The 26,686-nt window shown below is 56.4% G+C and overlaps 1 protein-coding gene across 6 annotated transcripts in view; it reads left to right on the top strand.

Moving 5' to 3' along the window:
• TNRC18 (trinucleotide repeat containing 18) overlaps window positions 1-26,686 on the top strand; it is an 81,856-nt gene that overhangs the window by 722 nt on the left and 54,448 nt on the right. For 5 of the 6 annotated variants that reach the window (XR_014297686.1, XR_014297687.1, XM_082670104.1 and 2 more), the window contains exons 2-4: window positions 18,876-19,031; window positions 21,305-21,430; window positions 21,882-23,606. Coding sequence is in view for 4 of the 6 variants with exons in the window: in XM_082670104.1 (XP_082526230.1) it covers window positions 18,876-19,031; window positions 21,305-21,430; window positions 21,882-23,606 (2,007 nt within the window). In the remaining 2 variants the exon portion in view is untranslated. The remainder of the gene's footprint in view (window positions 1-18,875; window positions 19,032-21,304; window positions 21,431-21,881; window positions 23,607-26,686) is intronic. The other variant, XM_082670105.1, reaches the window with a different exon arrangement.

The following is a 26,686-nucleotide window of genomic DNA, read 5'->3' as shown; positions in this document are numbered from 1 at the left end:
GAGTTTTCAAAATCTGGGCGAGGAAAGAACAGACCAACTCCATACCCTTTGAGACATCTGCTCCCAGAGCCGGAATAGTTTTTGTGGCAAATGTTTTTTCAGGCGCCCTGGGCCTGGGTTCGTTCCTTAGCTTCTTAACTCTCGTGCGGGGTCTCCAGCCAGCCCCGGCGCCTGAGGGTGCGGACGGACGAAGACCCCAGCCCTGGGAACGCGGCCTCCGGGGGGCGGGCGGCCGGCGGCCCTTGGGAGACCCCTCATCCCACCCCCCACACACACCCCCGGGAAGGAGGGCAGCAACCCCGGCCCCGGGGACCCCTTGTTTTCCTGCGGGAAGGCAGGGATGCAGATCCTGGGCAGTCGCCAGCCCGAAGCTAGGGGAAGGAAGTGGCGCAGGAGCGGATCCGCGGGGCACGATCGGCGGAGGGAACACCATGGGTCTGACATGGAAGCGCGGGAGGAGGTGTCCGAGAAGGCCCGGCGGCTTCTGCCGTTTCCCGAGAGGGGCTGCCCAGGCTCGGTGGGGGCCACACTGGAGAGGGAGAAGATTGCCCCACGCGGGCCTCGGCCGCTCCAGTCCGGCGGGGTGGGAAGGGAGACGCGGGGACCTCCAGACTTGCCTTCGGCCGCCGCAGAAAACCCGGTTCCTCCTCCCCCGGCTGCCTCCAGCTTTGTGCCTGGCGTCCCACGCTTCAACTTAAAAAAAAATCCACCTCGGGCTTGCCTGGTGGCGCAGTGGTTGGGAGTCCGCCTGCCGATGCAGGGGACACGGGTTCGTGCCACGGTCTGGGAAGATCCCACATGCCGCGGAGAGGCTGGGCCCGTGAGCCATGGCCGCTGAACCTGCGCGTCCGGAGGCTGTGCTCCGCAACGGGAGAGGCCACAACAGTGAGAGGCCCGCGTACCGCAAAAAAAAAAAAAAAAAAATCCACCTCTCCCACAACAAAGCGTAGTCTGGGATTCCTGTGATTTCTCGGGGAGCTCCCGACGCTCCCTTGGCCTTGGGGTCTTGGAGGGGACAGCTCTGGGCCGCAGCAGCCGCCTTGGCCCTGCCGCACCGACCCAGCGCGCTCGGCAGCACTCGCTGTTTTTGCCCCTCTCTTTGATTTTTCTCTTGGAACTTTTCAGGAACCAGAGTCCCAGGGCTCGGCGGGACAAAGGGCCTTTGTGAGGCGCCAGGCGGGGGAGGGGCACGCACGGGGTCGGGGGGGGGCCGGGAGCGCGAAGATCCCCGCCTGCCCGGGGGGGGGGGTCGAGGACCGGGTCGTGGCCTTGGGGTGCGCGTGTCCCCCAGGAGCTCTGCCCGGCCGGCCACGCCGAGGGCTAGGGTTTTCTCCCAAGTGGTGCGCTTCCGGTGAGGGAGGGGTGCCGGAGACCCTAGAGGAAGGGCTGGGGGGCGGCCCTGGGGTACAAAGGGCCTGTCGGGCTGTTCCCTTTTGCGCGCGCCCAGAGGCCGCGGTCATTTTTGTGTTTGCGCCCTTAAGGTCGCTTGGCCCGGCCCGGAGAGGTGGCAGGGTTCTGTGGCCTAGAAGTGAGACCCCAGTCACTCTGGCTGGCAGGGCCTTCACTCGCCTTCCGAGAGTCTGCGAGAGGGCGCCGCGGACTCCCGGTGTCCAATCTGGCTGGGGCCTGGCGGCGGCGAAGTGTTCTAATGAGAAGCAGCCGGGGAAACAGCCACCGCTCAAGGGGGCCAGGGCCGCGCCGAGCCCAAGCGCAGCAGCCAGGCCCCCTAATGCCCATTAGGTGGATGGGGAGGCTGAGGCACGGGGGGGGGGGGAAGGGACTCGGGGGAGGGGCAGGCAGGACGAGGAAGCAGCGGGAGGTGGCCGCAGAGGCCTGTGCCTGCACTTTGTGAGTTAGGACCTGCCTGAGTTCTGCGTGCTTGGCGGCTGAGGTCATGGAGGAAAGAGCAGCCGGGCGCGGGAAGCGCCGCCACTCAGGCCGGTGCTCGCTCACCCAGCAGGGAAGGGTGGGGGGTTGACGCTGCCTCTTGCTCCCCGCCGGTCGAGTGGCCGCACTGAGACCTAGGGACCCCCAGACCCTGGGCCAACGCCCAGACCAAGCCTGGTGCTCATCGCATTAGCCAGGCGGTGGGGAACTGCTCCCCGTTCACTGCTTGGGGCGGGGCAGGCTTACAAATTTCTCAACCCAGCACCCGTCCCCGCCTTTCTTGCGGGGTGCAGGTGCTAAATTTTCCGCTTCCAAGGCGCATCACCTTCTTGGCTGTCAGCTCCCTAAGTCACGCCAACGTTATCAGCCGCATCTTTGTTTATGCTTGTACTGGGAAGCCTGGAGAAGCTGAGCTATTTGCCTCAGGTCACACAGCTGGAGAGGCCGAGTTACCTCTGGACTCCAGCGTGGGCGGGAACTCCGGGTGAATCCAGCTTTCCAAGGCAGAGGGAGCTGCCCCCAGGAGGGCTCACAGCTGGAAGGGACCCTGGCTGTGGGGGGGTGGCTGGGACCCTATTCAAGCAGGTATTGACAGGGGGGTTGGGAGACAGCTTTCTGCATCGTGGATCCGGGTGCAGAGGGATGGTTCCTTCCTCTGCAGAAGAGGAGGTGAAATCAGGAATAAATGGGGTTTGGGATAGAGGGTCCCGGTTACCTTTCCAGTGATCTTGAGTATCGATAGGTGTGTGAGCCCTAAAATATTCACAGCAGTCGGTGAAATGGGCAAGTAAGTGACAAACGCCTGGTCGACCTGCTCCTCTGTTCTGGGGTTGGGAGGCCTGGACTCAGTTGCCCTCACCATTGCAATTAAAGAGCTGTTAGCAGGATTTTGTGCTTGGATGTTTATTCTCCCTGACCCCACACCCTGGGCTGGCCCCTGGAGGATATGTGAATGGGGGGTGGGAACCCAGGGTCAGAATGGGGAGGCCCTGCACTTTGGACCGGTCAGTGGACAATAGCGGGCCGTGGGCCTTCTCCAGGGTCTGATCAGCTCTATCTCTGGAATCCAGTCAGCCTCCTGAGATTGATTTAAGAAGATTAATCAGCGGGACTGGCTGGTGGAGGGATGCGATCCTCAAGGGAGATTTGCTGGGCGCATCCTTGTCAGGGCAGAGGCATAGGGGAGGCCTGGGGAACGTTCTAGAATCTGGAAGGGCCTCCACAGCCCCCTGGCTCTCTGAGCCTCCTGGTTCTTTAGCTCTCAGCCTCAGCACTGTCTTCTTTCCTCACTTGTTCATTTACTCAGCAAAGGATTTCCAAGTGCTTCCTGTGTGCCAGGCACTGCTCTGGCCCTGGGAATCGGCGGCGACCAAACACAGAAAAATCTTTGCCGTCATTGGAGCTCCCATCTTAGTGTGTGGGGGCCAGGCAGTAAACATAAGTCAGCGAAGGAAGTCATTTTAAAGAGAGAGATAGGCTGTGAAGGAAAGAAAATACCGAGGGACTTTTTTGGACAGAGTGGTGAGGGGCTGTGAGCCCTGAGAATGGCCGGAGCTGGGGGGAGGGGGGGGAGGGGGAGAGGGGAGGGGGGGGAGGGGGAGAGGGGAGGGGGGGAGGGGGAGAGGGGAGGGGGAGGGGGAGGGGGGAGTGTGGGACCCTGTAAGTCCCTGAAGGCCAGTAATGAGGTCTTGGAATTTCAAACTCTGAGGAATGAGAAGGCAGGGTTTTAAATGGAGGGAGTGACTCAAATTGAGGGACATTTTACAGAACTAGTCTGGACTCTTAAAAAATGTCAGTGGCATGCAAGACGAAGGCTGAGAACTGTTCCTGGTTGAAGGAGATGAAAAAACTGACAGCAAAAAGGCCATATATAGCCCTCGATTGGATCTCGGATCAGGGGAGAAATTGCTCTAAAGAACATCACTGGGGCAATTGACAGAATTGGAATATGGACTGTAGGTTCGCCGATAGCATCAAGTGAATATCAGGTTTCACGAAGTTGATCACGGTAATGTGATTATGTAAGAGAACGTCCTTGCTCTTGCGAAGTAAGAACACTGAAACGTTTAGGGGCAGGGGACTTGATGAATGCAAGTACTCTCAAGAATGGCTCAGGAAAAGAAAAAAAACAATATCTAAAATTTTTAGACGTGGGAGACAACGATAAATCAACTGATTTCCAATAAATCGGCTTCTCACCCTGTCACACGTAGGGTGAGAAAGCAGTTCACAACTGCCGAACCTGGGGAAGGTCATATGGCAGTTGGACTATTTGCTAGTTGGACTGTTTCAGACTTTGAGTTTGAAATGATTTCCAAATGGGCATTTAACAAAATTAATCTGGCTTGCTGGAGATCGGTAGACGGGAGGGAAGAGGGAACTTGTCCGTGGTGAGGAGGTTGTCGGGGAGGTGATAGTGACCAGGGAGGGAGGCTGGAGGTGGCCAGGGTTTCGTGTCTTGTGGAGGTGGGGCTGCCGAGATCGATGTGGAGGGGCAGATGAGGAGGACAGCAAATGGATTTTTGGTCAGTGCTACTTCTGGAGGAATGGGGAGGAACAGGTTTGAGGAGAAGCTGGTGATCGAGCGTTCTTGATCTGGATGTGGCCAGGTCGGGGTGATCTTGGCTCCTGGCGTGGACCAGTCTGCAGTCTGATCTCACGTAACTGCCACCTGGTCCCTTAGAGCCCTGTCTTTGGTCACGTGGGGTCCTGTCTTTCACCCAGAATCTACCCCCATCATGAACCTCACCTGTCCTTTACTTCCCAGCCCAGCTTTTGAAGGCACCTGTGGGAGCTGCTGCTCAGGACAGGTCTTGGGCCTCCCCAGGGGCAGTGGGGACCCCTGGCCAGTGGCCAGTCTTGGCCCTCAGGGCTAGGGTCCTTGCCACGCCAGCTGCCCGTAGAGGCCTGGCATCTGACTTTGGAGGAAATCAAGGCCATTTGATCGGAATCACGAAAACAAACCATCTTTGCATGCCGTGAAGGCATTCACCATCTGCATCCCAGGTTCTTTTATGAGCTAATGAAAGTGATGGACCCTCAGCCCAGAATAAAAAACCTGCTTCACACACTCTCAGTAATAATTTTGCATGTTCTGGGCCTTATGCACCAGCTTAGGTTCATCTTGCAATCTCCAGATAACTGCCGGGGGCAGGAGGGCCTCGGGGCTGAGGTCGGATTTTGCGCTTCCACTTACTGGGTGATGACTCTAAGCCTAGATTTTCTTATCTGTGAAATGGGTCCATTAATGGTACTGAAGTGCCTAGCGTACGAATAGCCCTGTGCAAAAGTTACAGTAAAAGTGATGGCTGTAATTAAAATTGTCCTTAACCAGTGACTCACGAATCCCTGGCTCTAGTCTGGTCCTCTCTGAGGACCTCTGAAATTGTGTATGTAGCCCCTTTGTATGGTCCACGGGCTCCTTAGACTCCAGGGTGCCAACTGGAACCCATTATTTTTATTATTCTCCTTTTCCGGTGGAATGGATACTCTGTGAAACGCTTCAATCCTGAGTGGTCAGTATTTGCAGTTTTACAAAATGAACACACTGATGTCACCACCAGCCAGCTCAAGGTCAGAACGTTTCCTGCATCCAGAAGGTTCCCTCTGCTCTCTCCTGGTCACCATCCACCCCACACCCAACTTCATTCTTATTTCTGTTACCTTAGATTAGTTTTTCCTGTATTTGAACTTTCTGTGAATGGAGTCATGCAGCCTGTCCTTTTTGATTTTTAGCTGTTTTCACTCACACCAGCGTGTAAGATTCATCCGTATCTGAGGTGAAACTGATTTCTGGTTGCTGTATCGTATTCCACCGCGTGAATACGGCGCAGTTCACATCACTCCTGTCTGTTGATGGACATTTCGGTTGTTTCCAGTGTTTGCTATGAATAGTGCTGGTATGATCGTGCCCTTTTGGTGCATGTAGGTACACGTCTCTTTGGCCGTGTAGATAGTATCTAGGACTGCAATTGGTGGGTCACAGAGTATGTGTAGGTTCAGCTTATGGAGCTGTGAGCTTTCCAGTGGTCGCACCAGGTCGTTCCCTGTCTTCCCAGCACGTGATATTGTCAGTTGCTTTAAATTCTATTCATGCTGGTGAGTAAGTAGTAGTACCTAATTGAGCGTGCATCCCCTCCATCCCCTCCACCCCCACCCGCTCTGCATCTTAGTTCCCCAACCAGGGATTGAACCCGTGCCCCCTGCACTGGAAGCTCAGATTCTTAACCACTGGACTGCCAGGGAAGTCCCTGTGCCTGCATCTTAAGCACTTTTTTTCCCTCATTTTTTTAAGCTTTATTGAGGAATACTTTGCATCCTGTAAAATTCACCTAGTGAAAGTATACACTTCTGTTTTATGCAGAGTATAAACTTTAAAGTTAGGTGTCGTTTAAAAAGTCAGATGGTGTTAGCAGGATTATGAGGAGAACCAGCAATCCCTTGCCTCCTGTCTCCCCATTCCTGATGCCCCCTTTAAATTCTCTTGGCGTTTTTCTTTTTTGGCCTTTTCATCCCTATTTTTCTGGAATCCCCTGCGTCTACTGCTAGTTATTTTTTAGATTTTGAGATTCTTTATTGACTTTTATAGAAGATGTGGATTTTGCATAGACCGTCCAAGTCTCTATCCTGACTCTCCCATTTATTAGTGTGAGACGGTAGGCAAGTTTCTTTACCTCTCCTACCTTGATTTTCTCATCTGTAAAATGGGGATAACAATAGTATCTACTTCATGAGATTGTTATGAGGATTAAATCATTAATACATGTAAAGCATTTAGAACAGTATCTAGAAAATAAGAAGCACTTAGTAAACGTTGCTTGTCGTTGTTGCCTCACGCCATCCCCCACCCCCATTCCTCCTTCCTCTCTCCTCCCAATATTTGTGGAATACAGTTTTGTTTTGTTGTTGTGTTGCTTTTTGTTTTGGCCGTGCCACACAGCCTGTGGGATCCTAGTTCCCCCACCAGGGATTGAACCTGGGCCCTCCTGGACCCTCGGCAGTGAAAGCACAGAGTCCCAGCCACTGGACCGCCAGGGAATTCCCGAAATACAATTTTGTTTAGATCAGTTTTATTATTATGGCTTTGGATCTGTAAATGTTTGTATTTGAGCCAAGTGATACAATAAAATTCATTTCTTTATTTCCTTGAGTTATTAATTGCCTCTTTCCCCCCCCCCCATTTGCAGGGATTTCTTAGAATCTCTGTCCTCTCATCTCTTGGTATAGTTCTCATTTGGTTAGATCTGTTGGATGAGCTGCGTCTTTCTCCTCTTGGAGATTTCCTTCCTGCAGTTTTTCTTCTTCCTTCTCTAGTCTGGTTTGCCTGGTGGCTGGGCCTGTTCAGACTCACTGTCCCTCTGTGCTGTGTTGCATCTCCTGTTTCCCGATTCTCATTCCTTCCTCTTTCCTGCTTTCCTTGTTTTGGTGGAGCCTATCTTGCAGTAGCATTCTGTGAAAGGATACACAGAAGGCAATTTTTTTGAGGCCTAGTGTACCTGAAGATGCCTTTATTTTACCTTCAGGCTTGACGGGCACCTTGGAAATCATTGGAGGAACTGCAACATCACCTTCCAAATTCCAGTGCAGCTTCTGAGGCTGCGATGTTATCTTGATTCTTGATCTTTGCACGTGAACTTTTTGTCTTCCCTTTCACAAACGCCTAAAATCTTCTAGAACCACGGAATAGTTATAGAGCACTGGCTCTGAAAGTCTTACACATGCTCTTCCACTTGCCACATGGCCTTGGACATGTTACCTAACTCTGTAAGCTTCAGTTTTTTCTTTTGTGAAATGAGTAATAGTGCTTACCTTTTACATTTTAAATGCAGACTTTTTGAATTACTATTAATTTTATTGGTATTTTATGGTTTGCGTCTCACCATTTTTGCTATTCTTTCTCGCGCCTCTGTTAGATAGTGGATCTCCTAGAACGATCATCTACTTTTCTACTTTCTTTGCTATTTTCCATCTCTTTGTTTCTTCTGCTTTCTAGATGGTCTCAATTGTGTCTTCTAACTGTGCAGTTTGATTTTTTAATTAAGTTGTCATATTTTTAATATCTAGGAGCTCTGTCTTATAATCTGGATGCTCCTCTCTTTTTTTAAAATATTCGTTTGTTTTTATTTTTGGCTGCGTTGGGTCTTTGTTGCTGCCCGTGGGCTTTCTCTAGTTGTGGCGAGCGGGGCTACTCTTCGTTGCGGTGCGCGGGCTTCTCATTGCAGCGGCTTCTCTTGTTTCAGAGCACGGGCTCTAGGCGCGCGGGCTTCAGTAGTTGTGGCGCACGGGCTTTGTTGCACCGTGGCATGTGGGATCTTCCCGGACGAGGACCAGGGATTGAACCCGTGTTCCCTGCATTGGCAGGCGGATTATTAACCACTGTGCCACTAGGCAAGTCCTTTTATTTTTTCAGTCGCACCCTGTTCTTGTTTCATGGATACATTAGTTCTCATCACTTGCAGGATATTATACTTTTTTCTGGAGTTTTCTTCTCTCAGGCATGGTCTCTGTTCCTCTGGGTCTTTTTTGTTCATTTGTCTTTCACGTTGGAGACTCTGCAGGGGTCTGGCTGGTTCTCTGGTGTCCCTTCATATTTAAGAAAGAGGCGCTAACAAGCTGATGAGACTGGGATCCAAGGGGGGGACTTGCTGACCATTGTGGAAGTTTCTGACAGTGTCTGTAGGTCTTCCTTTCTGTCTTCCTCAGTCTCCCAGGCTGGAGTCCTGTTAACAGCCTCCAGGGAGTTTAAACTTGGCCGCCCCTCTTCCAAGAGCTGAGTGTACCTTTTAAGGATGAGGATTTGTACTCAGATCCCATTTTCACTTTGGTCCCCACACCAGCCCTGAGAATCCAGCCTAAGACCCTCAAGGGTTCCATTCATGCGCAGAAATGTTTCCTTTTAAAACCGTGTTACTGCCATTTTTGTGAGTGTTCTGACACCTGGGGAAGGATTTTTTTCTTTTCTTTCCTTTTTTGGCATGCGGGATCTTAGTTCCCCAACCAGGGATCGAACCGGTGCCCCCTGCAGTGGATGCGTGGAGTCTAAACCACTGGACCGCCAGGGAAGTCCTCTGGGAAAGGATTTGTCCTACTAGATCTCAGTGCCCTGGGAGCCGTCTGCCTCTCCTCCCCTGGCCCTGTGCCGGAGAGACCTGGTTCCTCTCGGTCTCCGCCTTCCCACTAGGACACTGCCCTGTTTTGGGCCCCTAGTTCCTAGAAGGCCCTCCCTCCATCCCTATCTCTACTTCCTCTAGGCCAGGACCTCCTTTAGGGGGAAGAGAAATCAATGGGGAAATCCTCTGTAATTGCTTTAGAATTGAGAAAGTCTGGAGCCCTGGGGCGAGGCCGGGGTGGATGCATTTGCATATCATTGGCAAGGCTGAGGCCTTGACCGCTCTGGGCTGCCTTGGGATCCCCTTTATTTAGATTTGAGCACCTACTTTGTGGTCTGGGTGTCTGGTGGGAGCAAGGCAAAGTCCTGGCCTACAGGGGGCCCAGATTCTGGGCTGGGGGAGGGGCTGGAGTTAAACCCAGATCGCCCTTCTCTTGCTGTGACCTCTGCTGGGGAGGAGCTGGGAGGTCTGGGAGGCTGAAAGGTGCCTGCTGGGATCCAACCGTCTTGGGGTGAGGGCTGGCTCCAGCGGGAGGGGAGGGAGGCTGGAGGTAGCACTTAGCCTGGAGGAGGGAGCTGGAGGAATAAAGCCCCTCGGGCCAGCCCTCGGGCCCAGCTGGACCCCTCCCCTCGTAGGTGGGCGGGGCAGGTCAATCTGGCCTGGTGGCTTCTGAGCCTCTGCTTAGCTCAGAGGAAGAACCTCTGCAGCTCAAGATTCTCAGCCACGTGTACCGCACAGATGGGAGCTTGGGGACGTTGGCAGTGGCCACAGGTCCTGTGGCCCAGTCACAGCACCAAGAATGTGCGAAGTAAGCCCCCCACCCTCTAGCTCTGTCCCTCAGCCTTGCTGGTCTGTCTTCTTGTGTCACCTTCCTCGGGGAGAGGGGAGTGCCATGAAGCGGAGGACACAGGCACGGCCCCAGGCACAGTTTCTTTCCTCTCTTGTCTGCCCTTCATCTTACTTTACTTTTGAAGGTGAGAGCTTTATTTTATTATTATTATTTTATTATTATTTTTGTTGGCCACACCTTGCAGCTGGCGGGATCTCAGTTTCCCCACCAGGGACTGAACCTGGGTCACGGCAGTGAAAGCCCGGAATCCTAACCACTAGACCACCAGCGAACTCCCGATTTTACTTGAGAGGAAAGTAAGGCTCAGAGAGGTTGTGTCACCTCCCCAAGGTCACACAGCCAGGAAGTGTGGGATCTAGGGGCCAGACCTGAGCTCTCTGGCGAGAAAGCCAGGGGCTGGGGAGAGATGGGGTATGAATGAGAATTTTTCTTTCTCTTTTCCTTTCTGGGCTCATTTTTATTTATTTACTTGTTTTTGTTTTTGCAAATTTTGTCAATGTGAGAGTTCCATGAAAATTACTCATGCTTGTGTTCAGATTGGCCTCCCTCTGCGCTCAGTTTTTTAAAGGATATTTTTTTATTGGGGCTTAAAGGACACACAGAAGTAAGCAGAGATCATAAACGTACAGTTTGGTTATTTTTTCCACAAACGGAATCAACCAGGTTAAGAAGGAAACCCAGGTGCCCTGTTCTGTCACCCTGTCCCAAGGTGACCCCAACCTGGTTTAAATCACCTGCTTTGAATTGTCTGTTGGTGCCCCTTCACGTTTGTGGAAGCATATAGTGTGTTCTCTTGGGTGTGAGTTTGTGAGATTTATCCTGCCCTGGTCGCTGTAGTGCCTTCTCCTTGCTGAAGGGGTTGCCTCCTGTGAGAACGTAACAATTTGTTTATCCAGCTCTTGTTGGACATTTGGGTTATTTTCCAGTTTTGGCGATTACTGGTGAGAAGATCTTTGAATTCCAATTTGCGATCTTTCTACGCAGACCTGCGAGGGCATTGCTGGGTCAGAAAGGTTTCTAGATTCTGCCAAACTCCTTGAGAATGGTTGTACTAATTTATGCTCCCTCTGACCATGTATTAATATTGTCCTTTTTTCCTTTTTGACACATTAACCCTTCTGGTGGATGTGCAGAAGTTTTCATTTGCATTTCCTCCATGGTTTATGAGGCTGAGTACCTTGTCATGGATTTACTGGACACTTGGACGTCCTTATTTGCCACTCTCCTGTTGCATCTTGCCTGTTTTTACATCGTGGTGTCTGCCTTTTGCTTGTTGATTCTCAGGCGTTCTTTATATATTTTGGATACAAGCTCTTCAGTGGGGCACAGATCTTTCTCCACGAGGTGGCTCACATTTCCATTCTCCTAATGGCGTCATGTGATGAATAGACATTCCTAATGTTCATGTACTTCAGTATATCAGTCTTATCTTTATGGTCAGTGCTTTTTTTTTTTTTTTTTTTATGGTCAGTGCTTTCTAATGTGGTCTTTAAGAAAGCTTTGGCTGCCCTTGGGTCGTGAAGGAATTTTCCAGTGTTTTCTTCTAGAAGCTTTTGCCTTTCCAGTGTTTTCTTCTAGAATCTTTTGCCTTTTGCCTTTCTGCAGTGCACCTGGAAGGGATTTTTAGGTATGGTGTGAAGTAGGGGGGTCAAGATTCATGGCTTTTCCCGTATGGGTGTCCAAGTGGACCAGCAGTGTTTATTGAAAAGACCATCCTTTTTCTACCCCGTGCAGTGGTGGGCCTGTTTCCGAACCGTCCTGTCGCCATAGGCCTTTTCGTGTACCCATGTGCCGGTATCACACCAGCTGCATTACTGGTATTTGATAGCCTAAGTCTTCCCACGTTATTCTTGATCTTGAAGGTTGCCCTGGCTATTCTTGCTTTTCTGTGTTTCTATATAACTGTTTCTTTTAACTAGTACAATACATGTAAGTTTGCCACTGTCACCATTTTTACGTGTACAGTTCAATGGCATAAAGTACATTGACATTATCAGTCAAGTCACCACCATTAACAGTCACCACCGTCATCTCCAGAACATTTCCATCCTCCGAACTGAAACTCTGTCCCCATGAAGCACTAACCTCCATCCCCCTCCCCCAGCCCCCACCCTCTACTTCCTGTCTCTATGACTCTGGCTCCTCCAGGGGCCTCCTAGAAGTACCATCATAACAATATGTGACCTGTGTCTGGCTTACTTTGCTTAGCATCCTGTCTTCAGGGTTCATCCATGTTGGGTCAGGGGTCAGAATGTCCTTTCTTTTTAAGGCTGAATGATATTTCATAGCATAAAGATAGACCGCATTTTGTTTATCCAGTGGACCCTTGGGTTGCTGCCATCCCTTCGCTGTTGTGAATGGGAATAACGCTGCTATGAACATGGGTGTGCAAAAATCTCGTCTGTTTTTCACCCGACTTTCAATTCCTATGTAACTTTTAGAGACAGTTTGTCAATTTTCACAGCCCCTCCCCCTCCCCCAACCTTTGCCCCTACTGGGGTTTGGATTGGGATTGCATTAAATCTCTCCATCATTTGGCTGCAGCGAGCATCCTAAGAAGTACATGTTTGCCCACAAAGGTGATTTCCTTGAGGGGGACCCCCAGAAGTGGGTCTGGGCTTTGCCAGCTTGCTGACTTGCTTTCCAAAAGCCGGGGATGGGTTGGCTGTGTCCTCACCCTCCCTCTGCTGCTCCACAGACCCCCCCCCCCCACAATCAAACTAAAAATATGCTGATTTGATAGATGAAAATGACATCATCCTGTCTCGGTACTTGTTTGCGATACTAACTTTTTCCTGAATTTGGTCATTATTTACTGTTCTTCATTTGTGAATTGCCTGGGATTCTGATTGAACGATAAGGCCCTTTCTTTAGGAGACAGGGCATTAACCCCTGCTCTGGCTTAGATGTTACAGAAATCTTGGGATGGATGGGAGTCTGAAGGTCATTTTATCCGGAGGGTCCTCGGACTATTTTCAATGGCTGTCATAGAAACGGCCAAGTCACATGTCTGTGCTCTGGGCTAGAATGGGCTCTTTTCTTGGGTGATAAGCCTGATCTGCTCATGCTGATGAGATGCTCTGATAGCCTTTGGTGGCTTCTTAAGGAATGCAGTTCCTTTGCGAGGCCAAAACGTTTTCAAATAGGAAGGGAAAACACATTTGTCTCTTGTTTGGTTGTGGAGGGGTCTTCGGGAGTGAAGAGATGAAAACAGGATCTCGAGTCCAGGTGCTGTGGCTGAGTGAAAAAGTGTAGTTCTGGAGTCAGAGCCTCAGTTTCCTCATCCGTAAAATGGACAAGAATCTCTCCCTCCCAGAGTTGATGGTGGGGGTGGGTAGTTTGTGGGGAGGGTGGCATGGGGGTGGTTGGATTAGAGACAGCATGAAGTGAAGCCTTGAAGCCCTACGCTGGCTGTGAAGTAGGGCCCAGGAAAGGCTCCTCTTCGTCCTTCATCCAGTTCTAACTGATCGTGACCTTGCCCATCCCTCCCATCCATAAATATTAATCGAGCACCTACTGTGTACAGTGTAGGTACACAGGGGGGCACTGGGGATGGTGTAAACCTACACTGTAAGGCAGGGGTCTGCAAACTGCCTCCGAATCTGGCCCATCTCCTGTTTTTTGTAAATAGTTTCACTGGGACAAAGCGCAGTAGTTTTAAGTATTGTCAGGCAGGCAGAATAGGCCTGCGACGCCTAAAGTATTTATTACCTGGCCCTTTCAAGAAGAATCTTGCCTACTCCTGTTCCAGTGGGTGGAGAGGGACAATAAGCAAGGAACTACAATAAAGGAGGAGCTAATGTGTATATGGTCTGATAAGTGGTGATAAGCACGGTGGAAAAAAGTCAGGAAAGGGGGTGGGGGTGGGGCAGGTTGCAGTTTATGGGGCCCTGGTGACGGAAGGCCACATTCGTTCCCTGTCACCTGGGCTGCAAGAGAAGGGAGTGAGGTATATACAGACGGGAGTATACAGATAACTTGCAGTATCTGGAGGGAGGAATGGATTCCAGGCTGAGGTGCAAAGGCCCTGGGGTGCAGCCCGTGGGGCTGTGCTGTCCCATATTCCCGCCTGCCCAAGCCTGTGATAAAGTCCTGTGAGTCCTTCATTGTTTACCAGACCTTTGTACCCACCATGATCTCATCCAAGTCCCCCTCCCCTCTCCCACCAGCGAGAACTTCAGGTATCTATTATATAGGCAGTTTCTAGAAGGAGCCCAGTGACTCCATCCATTACAGAGGCAAGGTTCCACTGACCGGCTAAGGCGGCCTCACCGTTGCCCTCTCTAGGGACCAGCAGGTGAGCCTAGTGCAGCCCCCTGTGGGGTTCATCCGGAAGGGCCTCATTCCCCAGCCCCCAGCACCTGGGAGCCCTGCCTGAGCAGTGAGGGGAGGAAGGAAGGAAGCAACCACCTTTTCAGGATTCGAGAGTTCTGCCTCCTGGTGACCTTGGCCAGCCTGGGAGTCGGCAGAGCCCTGAAGCCCTTCCTGTGTTCTCAGTGTGGATGAAGGAGGTGGCGATGGCTGAGAACAGGCTGGCCTGCACCCCCAAACTCACGGCTCTCTGCTGTGTTCCTGAGATGCAGTGCATGGGGTGGGAGGGCCTGGGATGTTGGCGGGTCCCAGCTTGGGAGGGCCTGTTAGCTCAGTCCTGGAGGGGCACAGGCGGGGTGGGGGGGGTGCCAAGGCTGGGTGGAGTGGGGGGCCCATGCCCAGCTCCCTGCTGCTTACATTCCCAGAGGGACCTGGACCTCTCCCCCGGGCAGTGACGGGGGCATGGCACGTTGCCCCATAGCCAGGCCTCGGAACCTCCTTTCTTGCCCCGGGGGCATCCTTCCTCTCTCACTGGGACCGGAGAAGGGGAAAACCATTTTCCAAGCGCCTTCGAGGGCCAGGCCCTGCGTGAGGGGGTTCCCTCACTCAGGGTCCGAGGGACAGTGGCCGGTGTGGAGCCAAGGGCCTGGCGTGCTGGGATTCCTGAGCTGAGGCCTTGCTGTGCAGTGTGCTTGTAGCACCAGCTGAGCGACTTGGTTGCCCCGGCCCGGTGATGCCAGACAGTCTCTCTGAGCCTCAGTTTCTTAGTCTGTAAAATGGGGGTAACAAGATTCCTTCACTCCCAGGGCTGTGGGAGGGTGAGCCAGGACGGGAAGGTGCCAGCCCGGAAACCTGGGCCCTGGGGCACCCTGGGCAGCGAGGTCAGGGAGAGATGCAGTGTTGGATTCAGAGGCAGAGAGAGGAGCTTACGTGTTTTTTTTGTTTTTTTTTTGTTTTTTTAAATTGAGGTGAGATTCACACAACGCGCAATGAATTATCTGAAAGCATGCCTTTCCGTGGTAGGTAGTGCATTCATCATGGGCAACCACCAGCTCTCTCTAGTGTCAGAATTAAAAGTTTTATTTTAAGGAAGGACAGATGGAATTTGGGTAGAGGTGATAGTCCCACTTGGACCCTGACCTGGAGCAGTTGCTGGGCTTCTTCAACCCCCAGGTCACGTAGCCATAAAGAAGGAGGCCCTTCATGAAGGCGTTTCAGGGACGTGAGTTCATTTAATCTGTGTCCACCTGGAGGGGAGAGATTGCTGTTCTCCTACTCTTCAGCCTGGGGCAGTGCAGTAACTCAGACTCAGGGAGCCGTGGGCGTTGGGGCCAGGGTTTGATTTCCACTGTCCCCTGGGGACCCCCGCCTCTGTCGCACCTCTGTCCATGGTGGGGGCCTGGCCTGTCAGAGGTCCCGTCCCTGCCCTGCTCCGGTTTCCAGCAGGGAGGAGCCTTCCATCCAGACTGTGGCTAAATTAAGTCTAAATTAATTAAAATTTAATAAGATTGAAGATGCGGCTCCTCAGTCTCACCAGCCCCACGTTTCAAGTGCCCAGTGGCTCCTGGAGTGTCCAGCGAATATCTGGAACAGGTGTCTTTGATTCCACCAGGTTTTGGTCTGTCCAGGATGGCGGGCAGGCCCGTGGGAACGTTTTCGCACGGGGGATCCTGGTGGCCCTCGAGTGGCTACCCTGTAGGAGGGGTGTGGGCTGCACGGCTGGGCTCCGGGTCAGCCCTGGCTCTGCCCCTGGGCCAGGGCTGTGTGGCTTTGGGATTGTCCTCTGTGCCCCATGAAAGGCCTGTGGGAAGATTCCGTGAGCGTCTTCGTGTGAAGCCCGGTGTCTGTTGAAGTTGGGTTAGGTCCCCCTTTCTAATTATGAACAGTGGTACCTTATTACGGATTCATTGTGTGCTCTAGGCTTGGACAGTCGTGGAGTGAGATACTCGCGTGGGTGGGCAGGTGGCATGGAGGCCTCTGGTCACCAGGGGGCGGCCTGGGACCAGGGAAGGAGGGCCAGGCCTTGACCTCAGTCTGTGTTGAGAGGGATGGAGACCTCTCCCACCCCAGGCTGTGCTGGAGGACTTCCAGCCAAGTCTAGGGAAAGGCGGTGGGCTCTGGCTGGACTGTCACTGCCCCCCAGAGCCCGGAGGCCTCCACCCTTCTCTGTGAACCCAGGAGGCCACCGCTGTGTCCCCAGGGGTGGGTGTGAGTGGAGGATGTGTCCCTAGACCCTGAGGAGAGCTCCAGGTACTCCAGGGTGGGGGGGATGCGGGGGTGTGGAGCTCAGAAGCAGTCCGGAGATGCCGGTGGGGCGGGGTCGGGGGGTCAGCTGCTTGTCTTCCACCCTAGGGGGACCAGGCAGGACGGCGGGAGTGGCACATGCGTCCTCAGGTGTCGGGAGCTGTGCTTGCCTTCTCTCCTCATCCTGACATGTGTCCATCTGCTTTTGCCCTGAGAGGATCAGACACAGTGCAGTCACTTAGGCCAAGAGCTGATGCCTGCTGTGTTCCAGGCCCTGGGCACTGCGGGGGAGGCCGACTCCGCTCCTGGGGGACACAGGTCTACATTTCCACGTCGTCCTGGGAGGAGGGATTCTCTGAGGCCCAGGGAAGGCCCCGAGGTGGGAATGAGCGGAGGGGCCGGGGGAAGGGAGTCCCAGCAACCAGGGGTTTATCTCGTGTGTCTGAGCCCTGCCCCTCCGCCAGGGGGAAGGGAGTCCCAGCAACCGGGGGTTTATCTCATGCGTCTGAGCCCTGCCCCTCCGCTGCCTCAGGAGCCTCATCAGGGGAGCGGGTGGGGACAGTGAAGTTGTGCAAATAAACGCCACTGTCCTGGGCCTGGCGGTGAGGGGGCTGGCATGCCCGTTTAACGGAGCTGCACACCGCTGCTCTTGGAGGGCCCAGGCCTCCCCGCCGGGCCCGGGGGAGGGAGTTCGGGCACCGTTGAGCCCCGTGGCAGGCGGGAGCTGTTGGCAGCATCCGGACCTGGGGTGCCGCTGGGCGGGTTTCACAAGCCCGGGCAGGGGCAGGCCCAGGGCAGGAAGAGCCCGCGGCTGATGTAAGCCCTTGCGCAAACCCCTGGCTGCCGCTTCCGGAGCCGGCCACCCGCCGCCCGCAGAGGAGGAAGCCTGGGGCCTGGCGGCCCGGAGGCCCCGCTGCCCGGGCTGGGGCTGCATGGGCCGACTGACCGGCCACCATGGCCCTGGGTCCCGAGGGCTTGGCACTGGAGTCCGGTGAGGGGGCTGGTGGGGAGGGGATGGGGGGCCCGGACGTGGGGTGGTGGTGATGCCACGTGGTGCCAGGTGTCCTCCCGTCGCTCCACCTGATGCCGGCCCCACTCTGGGTGACAGGGAGGAGGCTCTGCCCTTGTGTGCGCCCTGAAGGGCCTGGGGGGACGTTTGGGCCTCCTGTGCCCCCGGGGAGGTGGTGAGGGCGGGTCTGTAGGCCCTGCGTGGAGGGGGGACTCAGAGGGTGTGGGTGGGCGTCTGCGAGCCCCCTGAGGGCCGGGCTGGGGCCCTCTGGGCACCCGAGTTACACGTTGTCTGTGACCCCCAGCGGCCTGTCACTCTGGGCCGCTGCAAACGGCACCTGTATCACAGGGGCTTAGAGAGGTTACCTGAGGGGCACCCGGGGAGCTCTTACCTCGGTGGCCCGAGCTGGTGCCTTCCAGTGAACGGGCGCTGCTGCCTTTATTGTGATTATTATTGTTAAATGCGAGCTGCTTCCTTCACTGCGATTCTCAAGGGAGGCGTTATTATTATCCCCATTTTGCTGACAAGCAAACAAGAGGCCAGGGAAGGGGAGCCCCCCCCCCCGCCCAGGTCTCCTAGGCCTCCCCCGGCCTGTGAGCTGGGGGCCTGCCAGCGTCTTGCCCTGAAGGACGGGCACGTGGAGCTTAGGGGCAGCACCCCTGGATGGCAGGAGGGAGGACACACCCCTGCGGTGGGGGCCTGGCCACATGGGGCGTGGCAGGGGCGGGTGCGCTTCCACCCAGGCCTTAGCTGGTTGTCCTTCCTGGCATCAGTGGCCCCCACGCCCCCATGTGAGGGACCCCAGTAGGAGGAGCTCTGCTCTCTGAAGGGACAGGCCTCCCTTGTCCACTGCTCTCATTCATTCCCTGATTCACTTGCTAATTCCCTGGAGTTCTGGGACAGGCTGCTGGGCTGCATCCAGAGCCCCCGGTCACCGGCTGTGGGATCAGGCACTTCCCGTCTCTGAGCCTCAGCTTCCTCATCCGTTAAATGGGCACATGGTTCCTCCCGCAAAGGGTTGGCTGAGGGGTTGGTCCGGGCCTGTCCAGGGCTGCCTTGGGGTCCTTGGAGGCCATTCTCCAGCTCTCAGAACCTGAGCCCCCTTCCACCTCGTCACTCTGTGGCCTCCGGAGGCCCCTGCCCCGCACCAAGCCTCAGCTTTCGGGTGCAGGTGGGGAGAACCATACCCCCTCTGGTCTGGGGATGGTAACGCCCTTCTGCCAGTGTCGGGTGCCCTGGAGGCATCTGGGCTCTTACTGGGTGGTTTTCTCAAGCCCTGAGTCTGGCTGAGTTGACCCAGGGTGGTCCTGAGTCCAAGGGGCTGGGGTGGGGCTGGGCGGAGGAGGTTTGATTGGTCTCCCTGCCAGTGTCAGCCTCGAGAAGCAGGGAGAGGCGGGGATCTCGGGGCGGTGGGCTGGGCGGCGGCGGCCTGGTGGCTGCCTGACAGCCCCCCTTCTTTCTGCAGGCGAGGCCTTCTTGGGCAGCTTTGTGGCCAGCGGGATGGGGCCCTCGGCCTCATCCCATGGGAGCCCGGTGCCCCTGCCCTCTGACCTCTCCTTCCGCTCCCCCACCCCCAGCAACCTGCCCATGGTGCAGCTGTGGGCCGCCCATGCCCACGAAGGTAAGGAGCGAGCCAGGCGGGCGGGCCGAGGGCGCTGGGCCGCTGTCCCCAGCACTTCTCAAGTCTGCCGCCTCCCCTCTGTCTCCACGGTCACTCCTCCATGCGGTGGCCTGCGGGGCCCAGCTCTGGTCATCCAGCCTCCCTGCTGTTCTTCAGATGCTCAGCGCTCCCTCTTGGCGCTGTCCCAGGGCCTTTACACGTGCTGTTCCCTCCACTTGCAGCCCCGCACCGCAGCTCACTGGCTATCTCCTGTTCCTCCTCCAGGGCTTGGCTCAAACACGCCCCCCACCCCACCCCGGTTCCACCTCCCACTTGTGATGACACATTCTTCTGTGTGCTTTTTCATGAGGTACCTGTTTCCCCACCAGTGAGCTCTGAGGGCAGGGTCTGGTTTGTTCTGCTGTCCGCTGTCTCCTCAATGCAGTCAGCTCGTCAGTGATTGTCATTGTGGGAGCAGTGGGACCAGGTGCCATTGGGCTCTCTTGTTGCTGTTCTGCGGTGACGCCCCTAACTGTGGGGAGGTCTGCCGGCTTGGCTTCCTGCCAGCCCAGAGCAAATCCTGGGCCTCCGTGGAGCCTCAGTTTCCCCTCTGTCAGTGAAGGAATGGGCCTGGGGGACTCTGAGTTTATCCTCCACCTTGGGCTCCGGTGGAGTTTAGATGCTGGGTGCTCGCTCGCTCCTGCTGCCTCCTGGGTGCCCTGGGGTGCTCCCGGGTCGGGCGCCTGTTGCGGGTTCAGGCTCTCCTGGGCCTTTCGCCGCCCACTGTCTCCCTACTTCCTCTCTGTGCCAGTTGTCACCGAGTGCTTCCGTCCTTGTCCTGACTTGTGTGTGCCCTGCACGGAGGGGCGATCCTGCCTCTAGGTCTGGGATGGCGGGCAGTCCTTCCGGGCTGGGGTCCCATCTGAGCCTCCCGTTTCCACCAGCCCAGAGCGGGGGTGCTCGAGGGGCCTGAAGGGCAGAGGCTGCCTCTGGCGCCCGTTTGGCATCAGCCTGACTCCCTTTTCTCCTTTGCCGGCAGATACCGGTAATAATAGTAACGATAGGAAACAATGCAGTGTCCTTCCTATGCGCAAAGAACTGCATACTTGAGCTCACTTTACCCTCAGAACAGGCCGTGAGGAGGGACTATTATGCCCATCTTACAGATGAGAAGGCAGCGGGAACCAGTGCCTACCTAGGAGTGTTGTTTCAGTGATGAAGCGAGATAACATGTATCAGATGTTCCTTATCGTCTTGTGATTGTTGTTAATGTAATTGTCCTGTGGGGCTGTGGGTGAAGATGTGCGCCCAGTGTGGCCAGGGACGGGTCCTGCATCTCTGGCCTCAGAGGGAGTGACTGGGGGGCATGGGGGACCCAAGTCCCTCAGGGATGGATCACCAGTGGGTCTGAGGTCCTGTAGGACCCACCGCCCAGGAGGAGAGGCAGGATCCTCCTCCATTGCCCCGGCACCTGCTCACCTGTCTGGCCTTCCGGGCCCTGGTGAATGGCTCTTGGGCCTCCATTCCTTGTGTACTCTTTCAGGCCTCTTGTTTCTTTCTCTGTGGCCTCCGTTTCCTGTCTTCTGCACCCTGTAAGGCCCTGGTTCTGGGGCATCACTGGTGGGGTGGAGGGGGTTGTGGGAAGTTAGGAGGACCCCTGGCAGGAGGAATTCTTTCCTAGAAGCACCTGCCTGGGAGACCCAGCAGCTGGAGATGCTGGGTAGGCTGAAGTTCAGAGAAGGCAAGAGACCTGCTTGGCGTCACACAGCAGAGAAGTTAAGCCAGTAAACCACTCAACTGGGTCCATGTTGGGCTGAGGTTAAGAGTTCTGGTGACCTCAGTTCAGAGCTAGGCTCCTCTGCTGGGGGACCCCGGGCAAGTGGGCCTCTCTGAGCCTCAGTTTTCTCATCTGTAAAATGGGGATATTAAGAGTATTTGCCTCACAGGTTATTTTCCTTTGAAATTTAAATAACAAAGGCAAAGCAGTTGAAAGGGTTTGGTCTGTGATTAGAACTGCCATCTATCTTCATCATCCTCATTGCCCTGCACTGGGTCCAATTTGATTCTCTTCCCGGGGAATTGGAGAGCCCTAGCCCCTGGGGGCTGCCAGGGACTGGAGTGCCAGGATTGGGAGGGGGTAATCCTTGCTGTGGGAGCTAGCGGTAGACCTCAGGGCTCCCAGCACCAGGGGGCTGACAGCCAAGACACGTTATTTCCAAGAAGCAGAGAGGGTGGAAGGAAGCTCCCGGTGGGAGGCATGAGGTGTCCCAGCTGGCTTCTTTTCTCTCTTGCAGGCTTCTCCCACCTGCCCAGCGGGCTGTACCCATCCTACCTCCACCTGAACCACCTGGAGCCCCCCAGCAGCGGGAGCCCCCTCCTCAGCCAGCTGGGCCAGCCCAGCATTTTCGATACCCAGAAAGGTCAGAGGGCAGGAGTGGGGAGACTGGGGGGAGCTGCGGAATGAGGTTGGGAGGGACCACTACCCAGTACTCCAGGCAGCATCTCAGCTGTGTTTCCCAAGCCCCCAGCCCCCAAGGGCCCCCACAGGCTTTCTGGGCCCACCCATAGCCTCCTGGAACCTTCTAGTTGTCCGGCCCTCATCTAATCCTGTTGGGCCCTCTGGGTAGCTCTTAATTCTGGCCTCTCTCCCTTAAACAGATGAGAAAACTGAGGCTCAGAAAGGTTAGTAGGTGGCCAGGGCGGGCTTTCAGCTTGGTTTTATCCATTTCCAGAGCCTGCCCTCTCCTGGGGCTGCGCTGTGCATGTCCCTCCTCCTTGCCCTGGGGTCTAGGGCACCCTTTGGGGCCTCCCTTCCCTCTCCCCCGGCAGAGGGGGCACTCGCTCACGGGCTGCGCTCTTTCTTTTCTGCAGACGGCTTCTACCTGCCCGCCCCTGGAGCTCCGGGTGCCCTGCACTCTCATGCGCCCTCCTCCAGGACCCCAGGCGGCCACTCGTCGGGCGCCTCGACCAAAGGCTCTTCTCGGGAAGGTCCAGCCAAGGACCGGATGGGCCGCGGCGGGGAGCCGCCCCCACTGTTCGGCAAGAAGGACCCGCGGGCCCGCGAAGAGGCAGCGGGGCCCCGCGGCGTGGTGGACCTGACCCAAGAGGCGCGGGCGGAGGGCCGCCAGGACCGCGGGCCCCCGCGCCTCCCGGAGCGCCTGTCGCCCTTCCTGGCCGAGCCCGGGCCCCCGCGGGCACCGGGCACGGCCACCACCGAGTCCAAGGGCAAGAACCCGCCGCCGCTGCCACCACCACCGCTGAGCCTCTGCAATGGCGCGGGGGACGCGGGGCTCCCCGCACTGGTGGCCGAGGCGGCCCGCGGCTCTAAGGAGACCGCGCGCCAGGACGAGAGCGCACGGCTGCGGCGCGCAGAGGCCCTGCTGCCGGGGCCTTGCCCCTGCCCCTCGCCGCTCCCGCCGCCGCCCGTAAGCAAGGGCCCGCCTGCGCCCCCCGCCGCCTCCGGGGCCTTCGCCGCACCGCAGCCCGCCCCCGCCGGCGTCTACACCATCTTCCCCGTGGCGGCCGCGCGTGAGGCGGGCCGTGAGCACCGTGTGGTGGCGCCCACCTTCGTGCCTTCCGTGGAGGCCTTTGACGAGCGCCCAGGGCCCATCCAGATCGCGTCGCAGGCGCGTGACGCCCGGACCCGGGAGCGCGAGGCAGGCAGGCCCGGCGTCCTGCAGGCCCCGCCCGGCTCTCCAAGGCCGCCCCCGGACCGACCCGAGAGCCTCCGCGAGAAGAGCTCCGTGATCCGCTCGCTCAAGCGGCCGCCGCCCGCCGAGGCCCCACCGGCGCGGGCCGCGCGCTCCTCCCCGGACCCCCGGGCCTACCTCCCCGCCAAGGAGCTGCTCAAGCCCGAGGCCGAGCCCCGGCCGTGCGAGCGCGCCCCGCGCGGCCCCGCTGTCGCCTCCGCCTCCCAGCAGGCAGCCAAGCTTTTCGGCCTAGAGCCAGGGCGGCCGCCCCCGCCCGCCGGCCCTGAGCACAAATGGAAACCCTTCGAGCTGGGCAACTTCGCCACGACGCAGATGGCCGTGCTGGCCGCGCAGCACCACCACGCCAGCCGTGCCGAGGAGGAGGCTGCCGCTGCCGCCGCCTCCAAGAAGGCCTACCTGGACCCCGGGGGCGCGTTGCCCCGCGCCGGGGCCACCTGCGCCAGGCCGGGCGCCGACCTGCACGCCGCGGCCCACGGGCCGGGAGAAGCCTCGGCCATGCAGAGCCTCATCAAATACAGCGGCAGCTTTGCCCGCGAGGCCGTGGCCGTGCGTCCCGGCGGCTGTGGGAAGAAGAGCCCCTTCGGAGGCCTGGGCACCATGAAGCCCGAGCCCGCTCCCACGGCTGCCCCACGCGCCCAGGCCCGCCTCCCGCACCCCGCGGGCCCTGCAGCGGCTGGGGGCCGGCAGCTGAAGCGGGACCCGGAGAGGCCCGAGAGCGCCAAAGCCTTCGGACGCGAGGTCTCCGGTGCCCAGGGTGAGGCAGAGGTGCGACACCCACCCGTGGGCATTGCGGTGGCCGTGGCCCGGCAGAAGGACAGTGGCAGTGGCCGGCTGGTGCCTGGGCTGGCGGACCAGGAGCGTTCCCTGTCTCTGAGCAACGTCAAAGGTGGGTCCCGGGTCCCACCCCCACCCCTCACCTTTTCTTCCCCCTTCACCTCCCCACCTTTGCTCACTGCTTCTATCTGCCTTCTGCACCCCTCTCCCCCACCTTCCTGGTACTGTTTGTCCTTTATCCCCCTTGTGGGCTGTGGCTGCTGTTTAAAATTTATTGCTTTTTCTGTCACACATAGAAAAATGTGTAAAATGCAGGAGAGGAGAAAGAAGAAAAGGGACCATTAGATTTTTTCCACCACCCTGAACGCTTGGAGCTCTTTCCGCAGATGCATTTTCCCGTTTGATCTGCAGAGCCTCCAGTGCACTGTGATCTCGGGCCTTGTGTTTTTCCCTTGTGGGTGGGCTCTTGCTTTTGCCAACTTTTTATAAGTATCATTTTTAATGGTCTTTGGTGTTTTGTCCAGAGCGTGCACCGTAGCTCAGTTAGCCGTTCCCTCGTGGCATTTTAGTTTTCCCTTCTCTGATGTTTTTGTGTTTAGGAAGTTACTTTGAATACTTTCATGCGTTGCGGCCTCACTGATACTTTGAGTCATTTTCTAAGAATAGATTCCTTCGAATAAATTAGCTTTAAGCTTTCAATTCCAGGTCCTTGAGGGAGGTAACCGTGCCTTATTTCACCTAGTTCAGTGTTCCCAGTACCTAGCGCATAGTAGGTGTTTGGTAAGTGAGTGACTGAGTGACTGAGTGTGACAGATGGCAACTAGGGCCCCGGCATTCCTGTGGTCTCGACATTGAATGCCTTTGTGACTTCTTAGGTAGGTAAAGAGTTTATATGCTTGTTTGCAGTCTGTTTTGTTCTAGACTCCTCAGAATCGTATTTTAATGTTACTAAAGGAAACCCAAACAATCGTCGTTAAGTTCAGTAGGGAGGAATGGTGTGTTTTAACTATTAGTAAAGTTGAATATCTTTCCAGAACTCGGCTGATTGGTTACATTTCCGTTTGTCCCTGGCATATTTTGCCATTGGACTCCTTCCTGAGATTTTGGAGAGTTGCTATTTGCGGCATTTTGGTTGGAACTCTGGACTTGGGCTGCCCAGACAGAGCCCAGGATTGAGCCAAGGGCCTCACCTGTGGGTCAGGCCCTGAGGCTGCCCCGCTGCACCAGGCCGTGGTCAGTGTGTTGAGGTGTGGGCTGTTGGCAGGCTGGGGTAAGGGCCCCGGGAGGAAGGCTGTGTCCCGCTGCCCCTAGCTCATGTGACTTTTTAACAGTCGGCCTGGGTTTCCTCCCTGAGTCTCTGTCTCCGCCCCCAGTTCGCTCCCAGACGCGCCAGCTGCAAGCTCAGGCTTGGCTCACATCGCGGCCCCGTGCGACCGGCTTCCCTGCGCCTCCTAGATTCTCCAAGATACACAGGCATCTTGGGTGCACGTCCCCTGTGTCCCCGTCCCTCCCTGAGCCTGGCCCTCCTGCGCCCGCCTGCACTGACTCCTGCCTGGGCTTCAGTCTCCGTCCACAGTGAGCGGCCAGTGCTGCGTCCTGTCACAGCTGCTTCCTAGACCCGTAGCCCCAGCCCTGCTCTCCCAGAGGAGCCTGGTGAGGCTCCAGGCTGCCCTGGGTCTCGCCCGGTCACTGCCCATCTGAATGTGCCACAGCTGCAGAGGCTCAGAGCAAGTGATGTCTCAGGGAATGTTCGTTGAACTGAGCCCACTGTTGCGTGTGGAGCCCCCCTGGAGCCAAGGGAGGCCCGTCCTCTGACCCCAGGGGCTCACAGGAGGCCCTGCCTTAGTCTGGGATTCAAAGCCTGGGCATTGGCCCGTGGCTTGGAGGTGGCTGGGTGGTGGAGAAGCCCGCTCACTAGGTGGGCAAAAGATCTTTCGGGGTCCTTTTTTAGAAGAATGCTCGTGTGACACGATATGACACCCCAGTTAGGACTCACGGTCCCCAGAACTCATCCTGGTGGCCAGAGTACCTGGCCGTGCCCAAGGGACCTGTGTCCATGGGGTTGTGAGTGTGTGTGGGAGAATGTGTATGAGGGAGTGTGTGTGAGAGAGTGCAGGTGAGAATGTGTGTGTGAGCGTGTATGTGTGTGCAAGTGTCTGGGCGGGGGGAGGGGAGAGAGAGGATGGGACAGTTTGGGATGAGACCTTCAGGAATTATTGGGCTGAGACTGCCTTTCTGTCTGCCGGTGACCATTGGAAAGTGAGTGGAGTCTTACTCTCCTTAAAAAAAAAATGCCTGTAAGAAGTGGTGATTTTTCCCCAATCTGGACGACCCTGGGGGAGGGGAGAAGTTGGCATTACCCCAGCTGAGTGGTTGTTGCCAGCCCCGGGGCTCCTGGGTTTCCCGACTTCCCGGCTCCTACTTTGTGGAGTGAGCCCTCTGCCTGTCAGTGAGTTCACATCCAGGCTCCACCTTTCGCAGCTGCGTGACCTTGAACCTGAGGCCTTAGTCCTCTGGCCCCTGGTGTCCCCATTTACTACGTGGCGCTAGGGAGGGCCTCCTCGTTCCCTGATGCCAGGTGGGCCGAGGCGCTCGTAGTAGGTGCTTCGTAAACAGGCCTTCCTTTTCTCTGTTCCCATTCAGGGCCTCAAGGGCTCAGAGCTTCTGCCATGAGCCCGAGATCCTTTTATGGGAAATGCCCCGAGGGCTCACCCAGGGTCTGGTCTGGCTACAGGGGTCTTGCACCCTGAGATGGATGAAGGGCGGGCTTCACGTACACCTGTGAACCCCAGACAGCAGTGCCCACGCCGAGAGGCCAGCAGACCAGCACCTTCCCTGCCGTGTAGCAGCGGGCCGTGTGCCGGCAGCCCCACGTAGCCCCGGCCACCAGCTCCTCCTGGTGGATCTCTTATTCTCCCAGCTTCACAGATGGGAGAGCAGGGCCTGTGGAGGTGAGGTGACTGGCCCTGGGTCACCCAGCTAGAAGAGGCGGGCTGAACTTGAACCCTTAAGCCCAGACCTGTGCCTCCCATCTCTCTGTCTTGCCCGTTATCACCTCTATGGTGGAGTCGAATTGGGGACCAAATCTGGGGGGCTCTGATGGTGCCCCCACCCCGCCCTGCTACCCATCATACTGGGCAGAGCTGGGGTTGCATCGGGTGTAAGTGGTGGTATTGACCCCAGACTCTGGAA

The sequence above is a fragment of the Grampus griseus genome (genome assembly GCF_964374135.1).
Source record: "Grampus griseus genome assembly, chromosome: 14".
NCBI lineage: Eukaryota > Metazoa > Chordata > Mammalia > Artiodactyla > Delphinidae > Grampus > Grampus griseus.
The sequence above is the reverse complement of the archived record's forward strand: the minus strand, read 5'-3'. Positions and strand labels throughout refer to the sequence as shown.